This window comes from Lissotriton vulgaris, chromosome 8, assembly GCF_964263255.1.
Source record: "Lissotriton vulgaris chromosome 8, aLisVul1.2, whole genome shotgun sequence".
Lineage (NCBI taxonomy): Eukaryota > Metazoa > Chordata > Amphibia > Caudata > Salamandridae > Lissotriton > Lissotriton vulgaris.
Window position 1 is genome coordinate 585496099 of NC_141696.1, and position 20807 is coordinate 585516905.

General features: G+C 42.1%; 1 protein-coding gene across 3 annotated transcripts in view; it reads right to left on the reverse strand.

Moving 5' to 3' along the window:
• The window catches only part of EPHA3 (EPH receptor A3), an 861555-nt gene that overhangs the window by 271711 nt on the left and 569037 nt on the right, over positions 1-20807 (reverse strand). For all 3 annotated transcript variants that reach the window (XM_086934429.1, XM_086934428.1, XM_086934427.1), the window contains exon 11: positions 7864-8049. In XM_086934429.1, the coding sequence (XP_086790555.1) occupies positions 7864-8049 (186 nt within the window). The remainder of the gene's footprint in view (positions 1-7863; positions 8050-20807) is intronic.

Consider the following 20807-nt stretch of genomic DNA (forward strand, 5'->3'; position numbering starts at 1 on the left):
ACGCCTGCCTCACAGCAGGCGTAAGACTGATGCAGGCCCTTTCACATGGGGCTTGCCCCATGTGAAAGGACGCATTGCTGGAGTTGCGTCACTTTTGTGACACACTCCAGCAATGCGTCACTTTTGCGCCTACAGATACGTCAGAAATACTGACGTATCTGTAACTCCTTGCGACATGATACTGTAAATATGACGCATCATTGGTGTTGCAAGAAGGGCGCAATGAAAAGTGATGCATCGCTGCTTTCACGCAGTGATGCGTCACTTTTCATAGATGAGGCCCCTAGTCTACAAAAATTCTTGTAGTTACTTTTTGCATGCATATCTACACATGTGCCTAATAACATTTCTGTTTGTGAATAAAGATGCTTATCGACCCTCGACTACAAACATCAGAGGATTTATTCAAAGTTCGGTGATGTATCATGATGGGCTACGTAACCACAGAGCCGAGCAATTGTTCTTATGCATCTGCAGTTTGTAAACAGAATTCACTTAACCCAACATTTATCTGAGAAGGTGCATTATTTAGACTGCTCAGAATCAGAATGAGGCAAAAGCTGCCAATTGTTTCCGAGCTCTCCTGTCTGGAAATCAAGCCCTAACCCCGAGAAATATCAGATTAAACGAATTCACATGACACATCGTAGGCACCCAGCTACAGGAGTCTGCCTCTCGACCCGACCCGGCCACACACACTTATGGCTCATTGGACCACTCATAAAATGTTATGCAACAGGCATTCTGGTTACTTCTGAACTCTGTGCTTTTTTCCACTCCGCAGTGAATCTGGGCTCTTGCACAATAAACGAATCCTGCTGAAACAGACCGAATAGCCGCTTTCTGACCTTTGTACCGAGATATTGCCAACATTCTGCCTCGAAGGGGACAATGGTTCCTGCAGCCTGAACATGTCATTGTACCTTAATAATCATGTGATAGCTGGTGGCACGACTATGTGTTTTGGTATTTCCCCAATTGGGTAGGACTCTTATTGAATTCAGAGTCAGAGTGGGAGAGGTGTGGCGTAGTGGCCAGAGCGGCTGTCCCCGGAGCACAGGGCTCATGGTTCCATCTGCGGCGGCAGCTGAGCAAAAGCTCTCTTCATATTCCCAACGGTTCCAGCACCTTGAAACCCTTAAGGACATGTTTGTGCTTTACAAATAGGAATTAATATTATAAACGGTTACATACTTCCATTCAGAGGGCACAAGTACAGTAGGCTTGCACATCCATGCAAAGACATTATTAAATAGGTGCCTATGGTGCTCTGCTTATGTTTATGTGTAGACATCAGTGCGCCACTCTCTTTCTGCATCGTTACAGACCTGTAGTCTTCTCTGACCAGCTTTCTACCCCGATTCAGTTGATTTATTTTGGTCTCAGACCCAAGAACTACAGCTCTATAGGGAAGAGGAGGATTTGCTGAATCTTCTTAAGGGCCTAAGAGCACACAGAATATTTTACGGCGCTTCTTGTGCTTTATGTGTATGTCTTTTATTTTATTTTTATTTTTATATAGCGCGAACTAGACCCGAAGGGGGTTTATCTCCGCTTTTTTGGCTTTAAAAGGCAAGAAAGCTGAGATAAAATTATCTCCCTATTACTTAGCTGTCACTAACACCAGTTAGCGACAGCTAGTAGGAGATAGCGACCATCTTGGGCCCCGCTTTGCATGTCAGTGATATTTATCACTAATGACATGCAAAGTGGGCGGGCCAAGATGTTAGCGACTGGAGTCGCTAACATCGCTATCTCCAAAAGCTAACACCTGCCCCTGAGCAGTTCTGAGCCATGTTATCCAATGGTAGGTGGATAACATGGCTAAGATTCAGCGATATTCATGCATTTCGGCCGATTTTTATCACTTAGGAGATAAACCTTGATAATAGCAAGGTTCCTAAGCGATAAAAATCGCCGAAGCTCGGCGATAAAAATATCGCCGCTAAACCAACATAGCGATAATTATCACTAGTTGTTGGTAATATGCCCCAGAAAGCTTTACATGAGCACCAGTTTCGTTACAGATGGACACATTAATTTTTTGTTATGCACGGGGAGGTTAAGTGATATGCCCAGAATCACAGAATGTTGAACGTCCCTGCAAAACTCGAACGCGATCCCCAGCTTCGAGGTCGACAGCTCTAGCCGTAAAGCTACATCCTCTCCCCTTTCTTGACAGTGCAGTTGCACAAGACACTCATACATTCATCCATCGGCGCACAGTTATTCATGTGTACATGTGTTAAGAGGAGCAGTGGCACTTTAACGCGCCAGAAGCTCTAAGTAACGCTGTTCCTCCTCGGTAAAGACAGAGCAATTATTTTGCAGAAGTTAAAAGCATAGACCCGTGCAATGCAATGCACCTATTCACAGCTCACTTGCATATTTTGAGATTTTACATTGTCGGTTGCAGCCTGTCCGTGGACTGACAGTGGAGCAAGCCCTCTCCAACAGAAACAAATGATCCAATCAAAGGCATTAGGATCCAAAAACAACATTTTCGCTAATAATCGAAGCAATTCTCAGTGGACTGTACATTGCACTGTGCTAATGATAATGGCTTTCACTCCAGGCGGAACATGATGCATTGGTAATTCTATTGAATCAGTAAACCTTGGGAAATCTGCTCCCGAGAGAGTTGCCAGCAATTGTCTGTTTGCTGTATTGCAGCAATTAGCTTGGAGGTAATTAATAGTTTCGCAGAGCACTCATTGATGCTTAGTAAGCTTGTGGTAGGGTTTATTTAAAGGGATGCTAACACAGTAGCCAAACAATGTACCTGCGAATTGCTTTTTGGAGATGCTCACATGCGTGTGCGCGCAGGCACCCACACACATGCACACACACATTAGCTGCAGTAAAATAAAAAATAACACATTGAATCCTAAAAAGACTGAATTTATATCATGTTAAAAGGATACAGATTGATCAAAAGGATTTACCCTTGTACCTCATGATAATGATATTTGAAAAGGCCCTGCATTCAACACAAAGGCCCTCTTTCTGAGGTGTTGATGAAACTCAGACTGGTAATTCTGAATCTGGAAGTACTAATACCACAGGGTACGTCAATTTCTACGTGCAAGAATGCTGAGGCAGGTTTTCACTTCAGAAATGAGACATAAAAGTAAAAACTGTGTTTTAGTACTCATTCCCGTAGATTCTCCTCATTATAAGCCTTTTTCATCACACACATTTCACCAAGTTTTTCCTGGTTACATGTATGAGGGAAAATAAATCAGGAGTGTGGTGTTCTCGCACAACTCGTAGTTCTCTCTCATAAAGAGGGTAACAGTGTGCTTTCCAGAGGTGGCCGGCACAGGTTAGCATAGTGTGGCAGGGTGGGTTGCGGCAGGAGGAAGTCGACAGATGACGGAATCTGTATTTTTTATGCCCTCCCACCCCGCCCTGCCCCATTTCCCACCACACTTACCTGTGCCGGCCGCCGCTGGTGCTATCAACAAGTAGCAGACTCCAAGGCACATAAATCCAAGTGTGCTAAAATTATATTCCCTGGGCATACCACCACATGAAGCCACACATTCCTTTATTACAGCGGTGAAGAAAACCCTACCTGCGGCATAACCTGAACCCATAACCTGAGTGTGAACCACCCATGCTCTGATGGACATAAGGAAATGCTAATGATAACTATTGAACTGGTCTTCCATCTTAGAAACCCACAAACAAGGCACATGCACTTAACTAGACTTAAAGCAGAGGAAAATAGAAGCTAAGATGGAAGACCACCACAAGCTACACAGCCTCTACCTCCTCTTGCTATTGCCTTTGCGAAAAGCAAGTTTGAACTATACACTCATCAAACATATTTTAAATATTATGCTGCTCTCGTAGTTGAAGATTTTGTCATATTAAGGGTGAGGAAGATACTTTATGAACTGGGTGACTACAAGGGTTGGGTCTTGAACAGTGACTCACTGCTCCAATCACCTATCTCTAGCTCTTGTGCTATTTGAGCTCTTGAGTGATCAGCATAAGAGGAGACAAATAGGGACATACCACAACTGGGCTCTCCTTCCTGCACCACCTCTGCTAAAATGGTTCAACACTGTACCGCAGCAGTTAACATCTGTATGTACTCAAACACCAAAACTGACGCCCTGCCATCAGCTGTGGGCTTAGAACATGTGTACTCTGTTTGGTTTCTCAAGAATGCCCGAAACCGAATAAATAGAAAGATTGTAGACCAGTTAGCATTTGCAGCTCAAAAGGCGTGAGTTAAGAAGAAAGAACCTTAGCTAGCACAGAGATTAAGTCTCCCAAAGTCAAGTCAATATGCCATGTCGCATCCTTACCACAACGCACTCACCTCTACGTGCGAAACCCAGTGCCGCAATTACGCTTCAGGAAAGAAGAACCGAACAAGGGTTACCCAGGTGCAGTTCAACCTTAAAAACTCCTTTTCACCCCCCCCAGATGAAAAGAGACTATAGCCAGTTTTTTGGCAGAGGCAGAAAAAATGCTTTAAATAGGCTAGGATATGAGGTGCCACCTTTCCTCCTCAAACCGTGACTAAAGGTGACCCTACCTAATGGAGCTGTAGCTATGGTCACTTCTCCAGTACTGTATGAGAGTATCCCCTCTGTCCTTAGTGAGAGGGGTTCTACAGTCTCCCAGAGAGGGTTCAGAGACTTCACCAGGATAAATTAGCTCCTCTAACTTCTCCCCCCCACAAATCACAGGAGACAGTTTTCTAAAAAACATACTACGTGTGCCAACACAGCTGTTGCTGTAGGTTACACTTGTCCAACATACAGACTGGGAGTCAACATGTGGCCCATTAATGCATCTCATCCAACCATTGACCTATGTGTTTATCCTTTGATGCCTGGCTGATGAGCAGACAGGCAAGTGACATGCTGCTACATACTTGCGCCCATCTGTTAAATATAGGGAAAATACATTGTATTAGAACATTGGAATGGTAACAGCTCCATTGAAAATATTGGATCAGCAGCGTGCAATAAACATTGGTATGGGAATGTTGCTGTAAACATTCCAATGTCCTACTTGACACACTCTGGCTCTTCTTCTGCCATGCCTCTCAACATGCTGTATGGATTGTGGAGGGGTATGAGAGCATCAGAGGCTGTAATTGAAGGCAGAATTGAAGGTTTCCCCGCCTCCTGTTGCTCTCTGACACTGGAGCCTGGGAAGGAAGGAATGGGGACCCTGCTCAGTTCCTGTCTCCTTAAGGCTCTGCCACAGAAAGGCAAACAGTTGGCAGAGCCTAAGTAAAATCAGGGCATGAGTGCTGCCCACATTCACAGCTTCTGTTATGTGCACACACCAGCAACTGTGAGGAACACCCACAGAAAGAGTGGAGAAACCCACTTACGATTCAGAGGGGCAAGTGCGTCTCCCAGGAGGCTGCATTTTCCAGGTAGGACAATTCTCCCTCATGTGGCAGAATGTTCTAATATAGTAATCAGTTGGGGGGGAGGGGGGAGGGGGGGGGGTGAATGAATCACATACGTCAATATGCCAAAGTCTCAGGGAATTTTGTCTTGGAGTTCCTCAACCACACTTTCACAACTTGCGGTGGATAGTGTCATCATTGGGTCTGTTTCTTGAATGTTCTTTTCCCTATGTGACTTACCGTTCTCCACAAAGAGGCAGACTGTCTGGATGGTGACTGTGGTGACAAGTTAAAATTATCTCCTATCTTGCATTTGAGAATGTATTTTAACAAAGAAAGTGAGGCTTGGGACAAGGTTAAAAGAAAAAAGGCGGTGTAGAAGTAAATGAGTTATTGAGCCACAACACCCCGTCGCTGGGTCAGCATGTTTTGGACATGAAATGCCAAAACAGTATTTTTGGCCTTTGTTAGGACCAAAATAGTAGAGGGCCAGTGGTTCTGGACAATAAGCCCATTCTGCTCGTGACAGACTAATGTTATAGCTGCAGACTTTAGCCCAAAACATAAAACTGGGTGTGCCATACCCCTTGGAACACGAGAAAAGGTCAGGCGGTAGTTAAAGACTCAATTTGAGACATTTGAAACAGAACTACTGCCGGTCTTCCTCACCCAAATGTTCTAACAGCGTTATCATCTACTGTAGTGGGCTATACCTGTCTTTAAAGGCCTACTCCCTTGATATAGACTTTCAACTTTGGCTCATGCCAATAATGCTGGAGTAGGCCTTCAATAGCTGGTGTATCTGCTACATCGGCTATAAAGCTATATTATTTATCTCCATCAAAGACAAGCAAGGAATACATGCCAATTCTGCCTTCTTTCATTGTGAAACTGATTACAAAAAAATAATGGACTGTGTCAGCTTCTCCTTTTCTGCTAGCAGGATGTACCTGCTCACCTTCCTCTTCCTCTCTCTATATATCTCTCTCCTCAGTCTCCTGTTCCTCAGCTTGTGAATATCAAAAGTGGTCTTACTCTATTCATTTCTTCCTTCCCGCTCCTACATGAAATGGGCAAAACAAACTCCTTCAAACACATTAGGAAATAAAGATGCTGGTTTCACCTTACTGAGGTGCAGGGTAGCCGTGATGCAGCTGCTCTTGGATGATGACCAGGAGGATGGCTGATGGACTGACATATGGCGAAGGATCAAATGAAGTGTAGCGTCAATAGTAAAGCAAGCTTAGCCTTAGCCTTCCATCCTTTTGAGGTGGGTACATATTGAATATCATAAATTTGGTAATAGTAACATATGTTATTTACACGACTTAAAAAACAGCAGAAGTGCAGTACATGGCATTGCAGACGGAATGACAGCAGTGCGGTGTTTAACTTTATATGAGAACTAGTTGTTATTATTACTGCAGGAAAATGCTGCCCTGGTAACCAGGGACCAACCTGTCAGGCAGGTCCCTTGCCTGACAGACTTGTGGCACGTTGTGAGGTCCTCTCAGAAGAGGGGCAGTAGTAGGACACACATTTCTTGCCCTGCAGGGAGGCCCATTGTGCAATCAGCTCTTGCAAAGGCACTATGTTTGAACTTGGTATAATATGGAAATAAAAGTAACCTGGCTTGGCTATAATTTTAAATTTTCTAAATTTAATATGCCGGATATAGGCACAGGATAGAGACACTCTGGCAATCAGAGAGTGAGCATCCTGTCCTACAAGATCACAAAGAGGTTTGTACTATGTCATTTCTTCTCTTCGCTTTTCCCCTTCACATGGTAAAATTGTCATCATTTCTAAACAAAATATCATGCGACAATAATAATAAGTAACAATCACAATAATAATAATATTATTTACTTTCTCCAGCAACTTTTCTTGTAATGAAAACTATGAAAAAGAAAGTCACATAACAATTTCAAACTTCATGCAATAGATACCAGACTTAATAAAATATTAAAAAGAGAAAAGTATCACTATAAAACACTCAACGTTTTCTTAAATCATCACAAATGATCACTAATAAAAAGAACCATTTCCTTAAAGGTTTCTCTACGGTTCTCTTCCAGAAACAGAAAAGGGCTCATAATCAAGGCATTTTTTATTACAGTTCTTAAATATGGCAAACAAGACTGTTCCAGAGGAACAATTCGCCACCTGTGCACATGTTCCATAAGTGGCTTCCCTACTTAGTGCATGGTGTGATCATGGACAAATTACTTCATCTCGCTCTGGATCATTGGCTACATATCAGAAACATATAGAAATAAGCTGAGAGCCATCATGAAGTTATACATAAATAATCAGGCATAAAACTTTGCTTTCTAATTTACATGTGTTCCTCTCTCCGGCCTTGACAATTTAGGAGAGAAAGACGTATTATCAAGCGCAGAAAGCAATCTCAGTGAGAATTGTAAACTTTAATGAGTAGGGAGTGAGGCCCCCACACTTGCCTTACTTCTAGTGCTTACTTTTAGTAGCAACTCCTTCCAGACGAATGATGTTTGGATGATCAAATTGTCCCATGATGCTGGCTTCACTCAGGAAATCTCTCCTCTGCTTCTCCGTATAACCGGCCTTCAAGGTTTTAATAGCCACACAAATCTCTTTTTTGGAGGGAAGTTTTAAACGACCACTGCACACCTCCCCAAACTCCCCTGTAGGGATAGAGAAACATTATGATTGACTTAATGCACACAGAAAAAAACTAAACACTTTAATGAGTACTATTAATCTGGGTAAAGGAAATCCCTTTAATATACAATGCTATGAAGAGACAAAAGGGTAGCAAACTCTATGCAAAAAAACGAATTATAAAAGTTTGTTATCACTTTTAATATTACTATACAGAGAATCCTGCAGTGCGAATATAAACATTTGTATCACGTTTTTCCATCATAGTTCACTTGTAAATACTCTCCTGTATTAGAATATAATTTATGTTCCAGCACCATATTTTTTGTGTAAAGGTAGATGATTATGAGATGGATGATAATATTTGGTATTTTTCAAAATATTTTAAAAAGGAGATTTGAGTAGGGCAATCCAAAATATGCATGCATTGTCTTTTGCCCAGATGTACTTGTTACCTTTTGTAACGTTTTGAGTTGTTTTTTAATTTACTTCTTCAGGGCATCCATAAAGTCTGTCCACTACTTTGGAACTCATGTCAGCCAGCATTTGAAAGCTGCTCCTTATTGAAGTGTTTTTGCTACCACCAAAGGCCCTCATTTATGAGGTTTTGCCGAAGGGGAGCGCCACAGGCCTTCCTGCTGCACTGCCCTACAGCAAAAGAAAAAGACACGAATGGCCGCATCTATCGGATACGGCGCATTCCTTTCCTTTTCCCCTGCGCCGGCGCACAATGGGTTGCCGTGCGCCAAAGCTGACACCTTTGCACCATGGTGCAAGGGTGCCTGCGTTGCAGGGATGATTATTTTTGTGCAGTAAGGAAAACCTTCCTGCACAAAACAATCACAATAGGCTTTTTCTGTGTGTCCTGCAGAATGCAGCAGACATAGGAAAAGGAAAAACGAGGAGAAATAAAGATATTGCTCCTCATTGTGCCACCCTTACGCCTCCTCTGGGGAGGCGTACGTTTTTGGTGCTTCCTCAGATTTACAATTTCTCATAAATCTGGGGCAGTGTCAAAAAGCCATGGATATTTGTGGGAACACCCACAGCAACACCCATTGCACGCCCCTTTAACACAGAAACCTGTGTTAAAGGTAACCCTATTTAGGAGGCAGCACTAAGTCAAAAAAAGGGGCTTAGTGCTGCCTCGTAAATATGGAGCAGGCTCCTGCACCATGGAACGTCACAAAAAGTGACGTTCCGGCGGCGCAAGGGGTCTCATAAATGAGGCTCAAAGTTTCTTTCCATAACAGACTCAGCCACCCCTGTGAGGACAAGCATATTCTCTCAGGTTCAGGTTCCCTTACCCCTTACCCTGTTGCTCCAGTACTGGCGAAAGCACAACGTTAGCACTATGTCATCTTTTTCAACTGAATGGTTTCCTCATACAATTTAATGATCATCCTAGACTTCAGTATTATTGAATTTGAAGACAAATATATTTTTCTACTTTTAGCCCAATTTATTTCTGTTTAGTGTGTGGTAGCTAAAAGATTGATTTTCAATATATGTATTGGCTGTAGCCTTAAGGGGGCAATACCGTAACAAATGTCAAATAAAATCTCGACCACCCTCCTCCCCCCATATAAAATAACAAAGAAACATTCTATAATAATTATTGTTGCTTATTATTATAGATGCATGACTGAGTATAGAAAACCTTTTCTCGAATGTGGATCACCCTTTTACTTGCTTGACTAAATTGCAATTGTGCATAATGATTACCGCACGCCTCGAGCACCTCTGGTGGGATTAAACGTTTTTGCTAAAACTTGCACTTTAATTTATGAGCCACATTGCAGCTCAACCAACTCCACTGAGAATCATTCTCTTATGAATCACTAAAAATGGACATCGTGAGAACTCATCCTATGCAATTGTAATTGTCACTGCATTTATATAGTGTCAATCTTTATTGTGATTGCACTCATTCTATGCCAGCTAACATATCAGATTTGGAAGAAGTAATAGCCACACATTATTATTAAAGATTAAATAAAGATTTGCATAAGTATAATCTCCATTAACACTATTTAGTAGTAACTGAATTGTGAGATACACCTATACCTTCTAACGCTGTACAGTAAACATACCCATGATGTTCAAAAGTAGCAATAAAGTACACAAGTTTATAAGAACAACAAAGTCCACCTTATGTAACTCCCAAGTAGTTTATTGACATATGCAGTAAAAATAACTTTTCATTGCTGCTTCCAAACATCTAAGCTAATGGCATAGAATATGATAGAATGGTAAAAGAAAGCCAGACAACTGGCGAGATGACCTGGTCCAGGTTTGCAAAAGGGAGTTAAGTCCTGATTTAGCCGTAAATTGAGAGTTTCTCCACTCCGTCAAACTCTAAGTTTCCCTTGCTCAATTCTGAGGCCAAGGTAGTGCGGGCTTTGTACTTGCGGAACCTCCGTTGGCTCCACCTGTATACACCTCTGACCTGACCTGTCACAGTGATAGTCATCCTGCCCTACTAACCGTAGGGCGAACATCACTCATTCAACCTGCCTGTGTCCATCACGTTAGGCACAGAAGACAATGGTAGGAAAAATTAAGAACAGCCCTGTGTGAAGAGATACACCAATCTACACGTTGGGGCAGCCTATTTTTTTATATTGTGAAATCAAGCTCCAACTTTGGGAATTTATTTTCACGATACAAAAAAGCTTGTTGAGTGGGAACTTCAAACATGGAGCTCATTTGGCAAACTGCAGTGTCGTTGAAGGGATTTGTTGGCACAGTGGTGACTCCCTTCACAGCACTAATGGTCAGACTAATCAATCGGCGGACCTCTCAACTGGATGGACGGTGCTCCACCTGGCTCTAAATGACTTTTCAGTCTTTGGAAAGACTAGATGCATAGACATCTGAGTCCTCAAGAAAGGACTGACGAAGAACAGGGCGAAACCAGAGGTGTTCCATTAGAAGCAACTCTTCTTAATTATGCCTGAAAAGGAACTAATATTCAAACCTCCACTGCTTTCATCCTGTTCCTCGGATCAGATACAAAGGAATTGTTTTAAAAGTTTACATTTTTCTGATAACACTTTGTTGCCCTTCCTCTGTCACTCGTGGATTGTGTCTTCAACAAAGGTATTTTTTTTGTATTTACTGCTACAGGTCATTTAGTTCAGAAAATGGGTGTTACTCTAGTTCTGAGTTAGCCTGACTCAAAGGTATACCACTAGGCCAGATAGCAATGGTATGTCAAAGAATGTCCATCTCCAACGCACATTTTCAGATTTGTCAGGCAGGTACTTAAGTCCATGAACAGTTACTCTCTTATTCTATGTACAGAAGAAGCGTTTGCTAAAAACGGTGACACCTTTTATTGATTAGATGCTAAATTATCCAGCCTCCTTGTGGTGTGATGTAGAGTGTTTTGGAGTAGCGTCACAGCCTGGACTATTTATCATCTCTAAAGGGTTCAGACTAATCCAATCCTTAAAAATCTCACTGAGAAGTTTCCTCTTTGTGTATTTAAAGGAAATTAGTAAAACATGTATTAGATCATAAACATCAGTTACAAGAACTAGACATACCATAAAACTAATAGTCAATGTAGGCGAATATCAGTAGTGAAAAGGAACGGTGCTGACCATGCCCAGTGTAAGGAAAGTTACTGGACACTAAAAGAACCAGACAGACAATGAACAGTATTTAGGCGACAGCTTTGTGACGTAGAATCAGCATAAGCTGGATTGCCAGGCCCTGCTATTATGCGGAATATCAGTAGCTGGGAATGGTGAATTCTGTCCATTTCCATCAGTATTACAATCATTTTTCAGAGGAAAATTTGACATAATCCGGCACTTAAGTTTCAGAAATCTAGGGCTAGGCACAAAAGTATCTTCCTTAAAAATACCACGGAGTTCTGCTTTCGGTGCCAAAATACCTGCTTCAATTTGTTCTCAGTGAAAGCACATTACATCTGATTGTATATGTGAAGTCAATTTTTTCAACTATCGATTTTTAATTTGGACTTAAAAACATGAATATTGGTCATTGCCCAGAAAGTTTCACTCGACAGAAAAAAAAAACACTTCAGCCAAGATCTAGTATTGAGTTGTGGAGGAATAGTGAAACACCACATTTCCAAGATGCCTTGTTTTAACAAATGGATAACTTATAATGAGAGTATTCTGATACAGTCAGGCTTAGTGCATCCAAAACTAGTATGCGTCTTATAAATCACCACAAAATGTAAAATATATAATTTTTAAAAAAAACTTTAATTTCAAATGACACATGGTAAAGTGATGTAGGACCCTGCAACCCCGCCAGGGCTTGGGGATCTCCCCCAACAGACACTGGCTCCACCCCGGCTAGCCTTACGTATTAATATGAAAGGAAAGTGGAATTTGTAGGGACCCGTGTCCACGTGATAGAAGGCACTGTTTTGCTTTAAAATGCTGATTTACAATTTTGTAAAATTAAATCTATAGAGACATCTAGGTTAATATTCTAATTCAATCAATTAAAAAGGCCGTGCCAAAACATAGTGATACATGCTTGCAGTCCATGTACTGCCCAACAAATCATTAAAATGTTATCACGATCATCGATACAGTACATACAAAAACCAGGCCAGCCAACCTCCCAGTTCACCCCCCACAATCCTAACTGAGATAAAGGTGTCAGCTGAGCTCAACCGGAGCCACTTTTCAGAGGGAGGATACAGGGCTGAAACAAAAACAGCTATAAATCTTGGGAAATTAATGGTGCTTTTTTTTCATTTATTTATACTTCCTCGATTACACTTGTCAGTTCTTGCAGCTACTGTTCACTTTGATTTTTTGGCAGGGGAGTCTGTATTTAAAGTTTTGGTGGCCTCTGTGGTTAGCCAATTAATCACTCGTTGCTAACTCCACTCTGGGAAGTTAACTACTGCTCAGTGCTTCTTTCAGGCCTGCTTTAAAAGGGGAGGTAGGTTGTTGGTAAAGGATATTTGTCTTGAAAACGTCTTTGCATATACATATGTACATTTGTATATACGTCTTCAGGAAATCTGCTTTACAACTGCAATCAAAACGATTGAAAAACGAGTTTTACACTGCATTATCTGAAAAATTTAGGGGCATATTTAGAAGGACATATTGCCACCAGAACATCACTTTTAGCGGCATTCTGGTGGCGATATGCCCTTCTTCATAGTTACAAAGTGCTGTTAAGCCACTTTTTGTGGCGAAACCCTGCCTTGTAAATAAGGCCCCTTTACATGCACCACTTAGCGTGAAAGGGGCGAGCAATGGGTGTTGCTGTGGGTGTTCGATCGCAACAACCATTGCTTTTGACGCTGCCACAGATTTACAAGAGGTATAAATCTGAGTCAGCGCTAAAAACACCATGCAAGAGCAGATATTAGGATGGTGAAACGAAGAGAATGTGTTGCCATTAGTGATTGTTTATGTGCAGGTAGGGACACTTTCTTGCACATAAACAATCATTCCCTGCAATGCAGGTTCCCTTGCACTATGTGCAAGGGTGCCTGTGCTGGTGGCAGCTACCTTTAGCGCCATAGAAAACACAAGGATGCACTGTATTCTTATGAATACGACGCAACGCTGCATTCTGAAAATGTAGGATTTGGCGCAGGTCCGCGCGCTGACATTTTCTCGGAAATGTGCCCCATTGTGTCAGTATGGGGGGATGCCAGACTACAAGCGGCTGCTCAAACCCTTGTCTCACATGGCTGACATTTTTTAACCTTCTCCGTGGTGGTACAAAGAAAATTATATTGTCAAGGTAGTTGCTCTTACATATTATATATTAGAGTACTTGCATTGCAAGTGAAAACAGAATGCAGAATTATGCCCCAGTGCTCCATACTGAGCCCTGGTCTGTCTAGAACACTCTCCTAGTTTTCCTTTCTCTGATATTTGTCCAACTCGAGAGCTCCAGCCAGCAAAATACTCAAGATCATCCTTTTACATAGTGGATTGGAGCCCCATATCGAATCTTGAGAGCAAAAACGCCCCCAAAAAGTCAAATAAAAAGAGATATTCTGTTCTCTCCAAGAAGGTGGATGGTCCTTCTCTGTGAGGACCTCTTGCGTTTGGAGCTCCCTGTCTTCAGGGTTCCGCAACGCTCTCTCCTATATTTTGTCCAAGAAGAAACTCTAATTGTTCCTTTCTTTAAATATTCTTTTTTCTTGAATTGTCGAGTTTGTGCAAGTGTTTGGGTGCAATGTGAGTGAGTGGGTGGTTCCCAGAATGAATTAATTGTTGGAAGAAAGGACAGAAGAGTGCCTGCATCGATGAGTAAGTGAATGGGTGCTTGGATAAGTGCATGAACGGTTTGATAGGGTAGCGAGTGCAATGAAAGACGGCTACAAGAATGGATGAGGTGAATGTACGGACCGACAGTTGCAAGGATGCATTGTGATGTAATTTAACAGTTTTTTAAGAGTGAGTGCCTGAGTGATTCATCCATGCACTAAGTAAATCCTCAATTCACCCACCCCTGCACATTTGAACCATTCTCATTTGTACTTCTGCATCCGTCAGTACAGTTATTCTTTCCCACATCCATCCACTTACCCCCCCCCCGCCACCCATACAAACATCAATAATTTGGCCAATCCATGAAGAAGTACTTTCACTCATGAAAAAGCCAGACCCATTGGCTTTGTCAATGCTTTTATCCTAATATCCTGTGTTTTTAGTGCTGAGAGACCATACAAGTGTAGGAGGGCTATACAAAACTTCCCTGAGATAACATAGTATAAAATGACAATATGACAGGGGTTAACATAATGTGAGATACCTACATTAAATATATATGTTCCCCCTTGGTAACATGGCAGTGAAAAACAAGATCAGCCCCGCTATTACACATGGTGGACCCTGCTTACAATCTAGCCTATAGCTCTCAAAACGTCTAAGCTTCTGCATCTGTCTCACCTTCGAAGCATAGTCCCTAAAACCAAGATACTAGTTAACTACCATGAGAGCTCAATCTACTGTCGTGCAGTCATATCCTAGAAAATGATTGAGCCAGACATCAACAGTGCATGAAACAAAATAATCTACGCCATAATTGCCATTCACAAGAGGAACAGAAATTGGATTGCTGAACATCACAGAGGATTTCCTCGTCACCACGTAAGAGCATCATCAATTAGCACTGATGTTTTTTTTTTTATCTCAGCAGACTATCATATGAGACAAAGACATAATTCTATAGTACTTGCAACTATGTAAGGACATTGTGGACACTTCTAAAACTGTACTCAATTATTCCTACAAAACTGTAAGTGTAACAGAACTGTCAGAATGATGTCATTCTGACCTTCCAAAAAATGGTGTCTGGAAGGATTTCCCAACGTCGATCCCTTTCAGTTGTTTTGGCATAAAGGTGTTCTCTGCTCCACCTTCTTGAAAATCTTAATGATATACCACAAAATTTGCAAGATCACATTGTGTTGACATGAAAAGGACACATAAACCCGTTTTATAGAATGCTTTAAGAGAGCTGCCAATGTCTGTGTGGATTAAAATAATAGTCAAAGTACCCTGGACATGCACAGAGCATTTTAATGACAGAGATTACTTTTAGAAGCTGGTGCAAGGCAGGTCAATTTGAAGTGGTGTTTAGTTGCTCTGGAAAGTGCTTGATCTATCTGTGATGGCACTACGGGTGTTTTGATTTAACAATCCATTTAATGCCATTGAGTGGCATAGGCTCAGTCACTAAATAATCCAGTATAAATGGATTTACCCCTCTGTCTTGCCTGACACCACAGCCTGGAACCACCACCTTGGGATTTGTGGTCAGCACACCCCGCCCCATATCTCTAGTATATCACATATAACTTTCAACTCACTTCCCTGTCTCCTAACTGTATCTATGTCTTACAGAGTAAACAAATAAATTTGTAAAATATTTCATAGGATGAATGATTAGATTTTCTTTTCTTCGGTGACTTCCAGGAGCCGGATAGATTTCTGGCAGTGACATAATCCCCCACCATTTGGGGACAGTTTTTACCACTACGGAAGTAGGAAGAAATGATAATGGACTTCTTGGCATTAAGTGCACTTATCATATCCTACATGATAGGAACAGTACAGTGTGCTCTTAATTCCAAAATCCATTCCGGGGATGAGCCATCCAATGGGAGCAAGGATGCAGCACCAGCTGCCTCCCTAATAGGCTGTATGCGATCAGTTGCGAAGGGCCACACTGGGTGCCTGGTACATTCAACCTAGTTGTGATGACAACTGGGATTGAACCCTGTATGAACTTTAGTATAATCACCCAAAGACCATTGGACTTTGCAGTGGAAGGAAAATCCCTGCATTAGGATTATGGTTGAGAGGTAGTATCTTAAAACTGAAGACATTTTCCCTGGCACCATCAGCCATGGGCACGGGGCCAGCAGCAATGACATAGAGTACCTGCTTTCCAGCGAAGGGATAGTGATGAACGGCACGATGGCCATGATTGATGTAAGGGTGAAAGAGAAGTACGGTGCTGGATGCTTGCTGGGTAATGATCTGATTGGACCTGCGGCAGTTCCAGGACTAGAGGCCTACATGGGCTGGACGACCTCTGCTGTGCTCACCTGGGTACATTCTGCATGGCAGCATTCAAACGCAGCTGGTCCCTATCTATCAGCAGAGATGTCAAGAGTAGTTAGTAACAGGCAAACTAAGGTTGGCTGTGAGGTGACACTGGCAGTTGATTTCATTTCTTCTCCTCCTCTCAGAAAGATTACAACTCTGAAACAGATGGTGTGTTGGCCCATGACGCTGTCAGACAGGTCACTTTCAGGCCTTATAACACATGATTCACCAGACCCTGGAAATTGGAAGGCACATTCTTCAACCATAAAGGCCCCCCCTCCGAAATCCCCCTGCTTACCTGATCCAGTTGTGCCAGCCAAGCAGATTTGTGTAGTGAATATCAGGGCCTGCTCTGCATTACGTTTGTGAGTGCTTTCACAGGGAACAACTGACTTCAAACCATCTTTTCCTCTTTCTTCAGATGAACATATATGGCTAGGACATCCTTTGGAAACCTGTCCAATGCCCTTAATTCTATATGTTGCCAAAAACAGAACAACATTCTGAAATCCATATTCTTGTCCAGCAGCCAGGTAGAAGAAGGGGCCACAAATGCAATGGTTTTGTGCCATGGTGCTCATAACAAGAAATAAGTATTACCCACTGTAGTTAAATGATCTTTGAGCTCCAGGGCTGGGATCCTAGATGGCCAGCCTCTTTGCTACGACTAGGAAAAGCCAGGCAATAATCAGTCAGTTGAACCACAACACCTCTCAACTACAAAGCTCAGAGGCCAAAAAGAATGAGCACCACAAAGTCTTGGAGCAAGGTAGAGGAGCTAGCCAAATCTTACAACCAGGAACTTGTCAAAGACAATCCCTCATCTATGATCCAGGTTATCACGGGACTAGGTAGAAATAACACACCAATGACCATGACCCGCTCCTCAAGATCCTAAGAACGACAATCAAAACAAATGCATGCTAATTAACTGCAGGTCTGCAACCCAGCATGCAGCATAACTAGTAGAAGCCATCCTTAACCACAACATTGATATCGCATTCATCACAGAAACACAGTTAAACAGACCATCACAGCCGATCATGCACACACTGTATTCCTGCTGGGATTTTCAATCCTCAAAAAAGACAGGAAGGATCACCATGGCGAAGGCATCACCATTATTCACAAGAACAACATCAAAGTGGGTGAAATAGACCTCCTCAACTATAACTCATTTGCATATATCAGAACCACCTTAAGGATGAATGACAACACAAATATTATCTTTCACCTCTCTACCACCCACCTAGAAATGCACTCTCCTTTGGCAAACACCTTACAGATCTGATAAACACTGCTCGCTCTCATGTGGGAATAACATCATCCTGGGGGACCTAAACCTTCACTGGAACAACACAAGCAATACTCTAATCCAGCCCTTAAATGGCCTCTTACTTAGTAAGGACCACTCCAAGGACTGCAAAGATCAAACTCACGACAAATGCTCAACCCTGGATGCTATAAAAGCTCAGAAAGAAGCTCTAACTATTGAGAACATCCTCCCCATGGACTGGTCAGACCACCACATCATTCAGTTCCATATCAACAAAGCTTTTTACCACCCATCTTGCATGCACAAAACCCTGAGGCTCTGTCCTCGCCTACTCTGTTCAATATTTACATGGAGCCCCGGCCCGTCTTTCTCAACCAAGCAAATATCCCATTCCATCTATACGCAGATGACACCCAGCTCTACATGAATTCCCCTCACTAGAGGATGGACATCAGTTAAATGCCACACTCACAGAAGTACAACAATGGCTATCCCTCATCCAGCTAAAACTCAGCCAAGATAAGACAGAAATTCTTCTCATATCAAAGACAGAGCAGTCCCTCAAGATGCAAGTATGGATAAGCTCCATAGATGCTCTAAATTGCACTCTAACCCTAGCTGATTCCATCAAATCTCTAGGAATCACACTGGACCCCAAACTGATCATGAAAGATTATATAAAGAATAATGCGAAGAATGCGTTCTGTAACATGAAACTTCTGAACAACATTAAACCCTACCTGCCGCTGAATGAACCTAGAATCACCAACCAAGCTTTGATGCTGCCCAGATTAGACTAGAGGAATGCCACTCTCACAGGCAAGGCAAACACCCTTCTTGCACCTCTGAGATCCACTCTCAACGAAGCTGCCAGAATAGTCACATGAATCAAAATATATGACCACATCTCCTCTGCCCTTAAAGATCTAAAGTGGCTCCCAACTGAAGCTCGTTGTAGCTTCGGAGCTGCTTGTCTTACTCACAAAGGCCTTCACACTGGGAACCCAGACTACCTTGCCTCTGCACTCCAAAAGGTAGGCCAAACAAGAAAACTAAGAAGCTCAAACACCCAACTTCTCATTCCTCCTAAAGCCCACAAACAAAAACCCTGACATGCTCCTTTTCAAGCAATGGCCCTAAAATTTGGATTCCCTTCTAGGAGATATCAGGAAGAACCCCCTCCTTCTTGAGCTTCAAGAGACAGCTAAAGGATTTCCTCCTAACCCAACATCTCATCTAGTCGTACATCCACCGCCCACAAGTCCGATTCTACTTCACTGTTATTTGTCTTCCTAACTTGTGCTCATACTCTGATATGTTTTAATTCAATTCCGCTATACTGATTATATGAGCGATCTGCTATGAACCTGTATTGACATAAAGCACTCTGAGACCCTCTGATCTTGCCAGTGCTATATAAAACTCTTAAATAAATAATAAATAAATCCGACTTAGAAAATCCACAAACTTAATGAAGTGCTGTTGAATCTTTCTTTGAAGAAGGAAGCCCCACGTCTGCTGATGAGGAGTACTGGAGGTGCCCTGCAAGAGCAGAACCATTTCCAGAAATGAAGAGTGCCGCCTAGCTACCCAAGGAACAAGAAAACTGTGTAAAGGGATTCTATGCATACTCATTGGGAATTCTATGCAGCAACTAATGACCATGCTACAGAACATAGCAGGATGATTGGCATTGCGTCCAATGTGGCCAGCTACTCCTGTCCCTGAACCATTTACTGTCTGCCAGCTAGTGGCTGCTACAACCTTGAGTTCACTTGGCTCATCTTTTGAAGCTCGGATTGCCAGTGCAGTGTAAAAAACTTGTGTACAGACCACATTTAAATACATGTGGTGGGTGCCACAATATTGTATTGGAATTCTAGTTCATGCTGCCTATCCCAGAATTTGCGACCCGCTGGGCAAGTATGAAAAAGCTGAGCAATTCAGTTACACTGCAAGTGAGACTGCTTGCTGTGATTAAAGTTTGACCTCTTGCTGGACATTCCTAATTGTTTCTCACTTTTACGCATCACATGCAAATTGTGTGCTTTATTATCAATGACAATGGGGGTACTCAATACCTCGAGGCAAAATAGAGTGATGGGGCAGGATTGAGGAGAACCAGAAGCAGGATCTTCATTTGCTTGCAGTTTCAAAATAGACAATTATCACATATCGAATAATTAGGCCTTCTAGTTTTATGGGAATTCTTTTTTTGACATTTCCATCTGTATTTCCCATTATTATTTTTGGCACTATTCTCTGCAATTTATCCATATTTATTTTGGGTTTTGTGAATATATGAAGTTAAAAAAGCATATATTTCCACATTTATTTAAATGATAAATGAATACTCATACTTTGATGCATGCTGCGATTTAGCAAATTAAGCAGTTAAGTATAGCATAACAATACACCCACGGGTAAATGTCAGCATTATACTACAAATGTATGTTGACATATGCTTTTATTTAAGGAAATGTCATCCTGCATTTGACTCCCATGCAGCCTATCTGCTCAGCTATTGGCCTGCCTGGAATTCATAAAAAACATCACAGAGAACCACTGAAAAGAAGCCTACTTTAAAAAATAAATGCAGACAGAAAATACATTGGTTTGTGTCAGTATTTATCTAAAAATCAGTAAAAACTGAGAGCATTACGAATAATGAACTAGGGAAGCGCAGTCAGATAAGTTGTAGTTTCAAGGAGCGGCTTTGAGCTTATGGTGGAATTGTGTCCCATCCACCTACACATGTTACCCTATTATAAAAGTATATAAGATGTCAGCCAGGGGGCACTGTAAGGGTTGAATAGCACTAGTGACAGGGCAGAGACCTGAGGTACTACTCATTTGATGCCAGCAATTCTGGAGAGAATGTGCCCACATTGATTTGCCTAAGACAGTTTTTCAACTAGGAAACAAACAA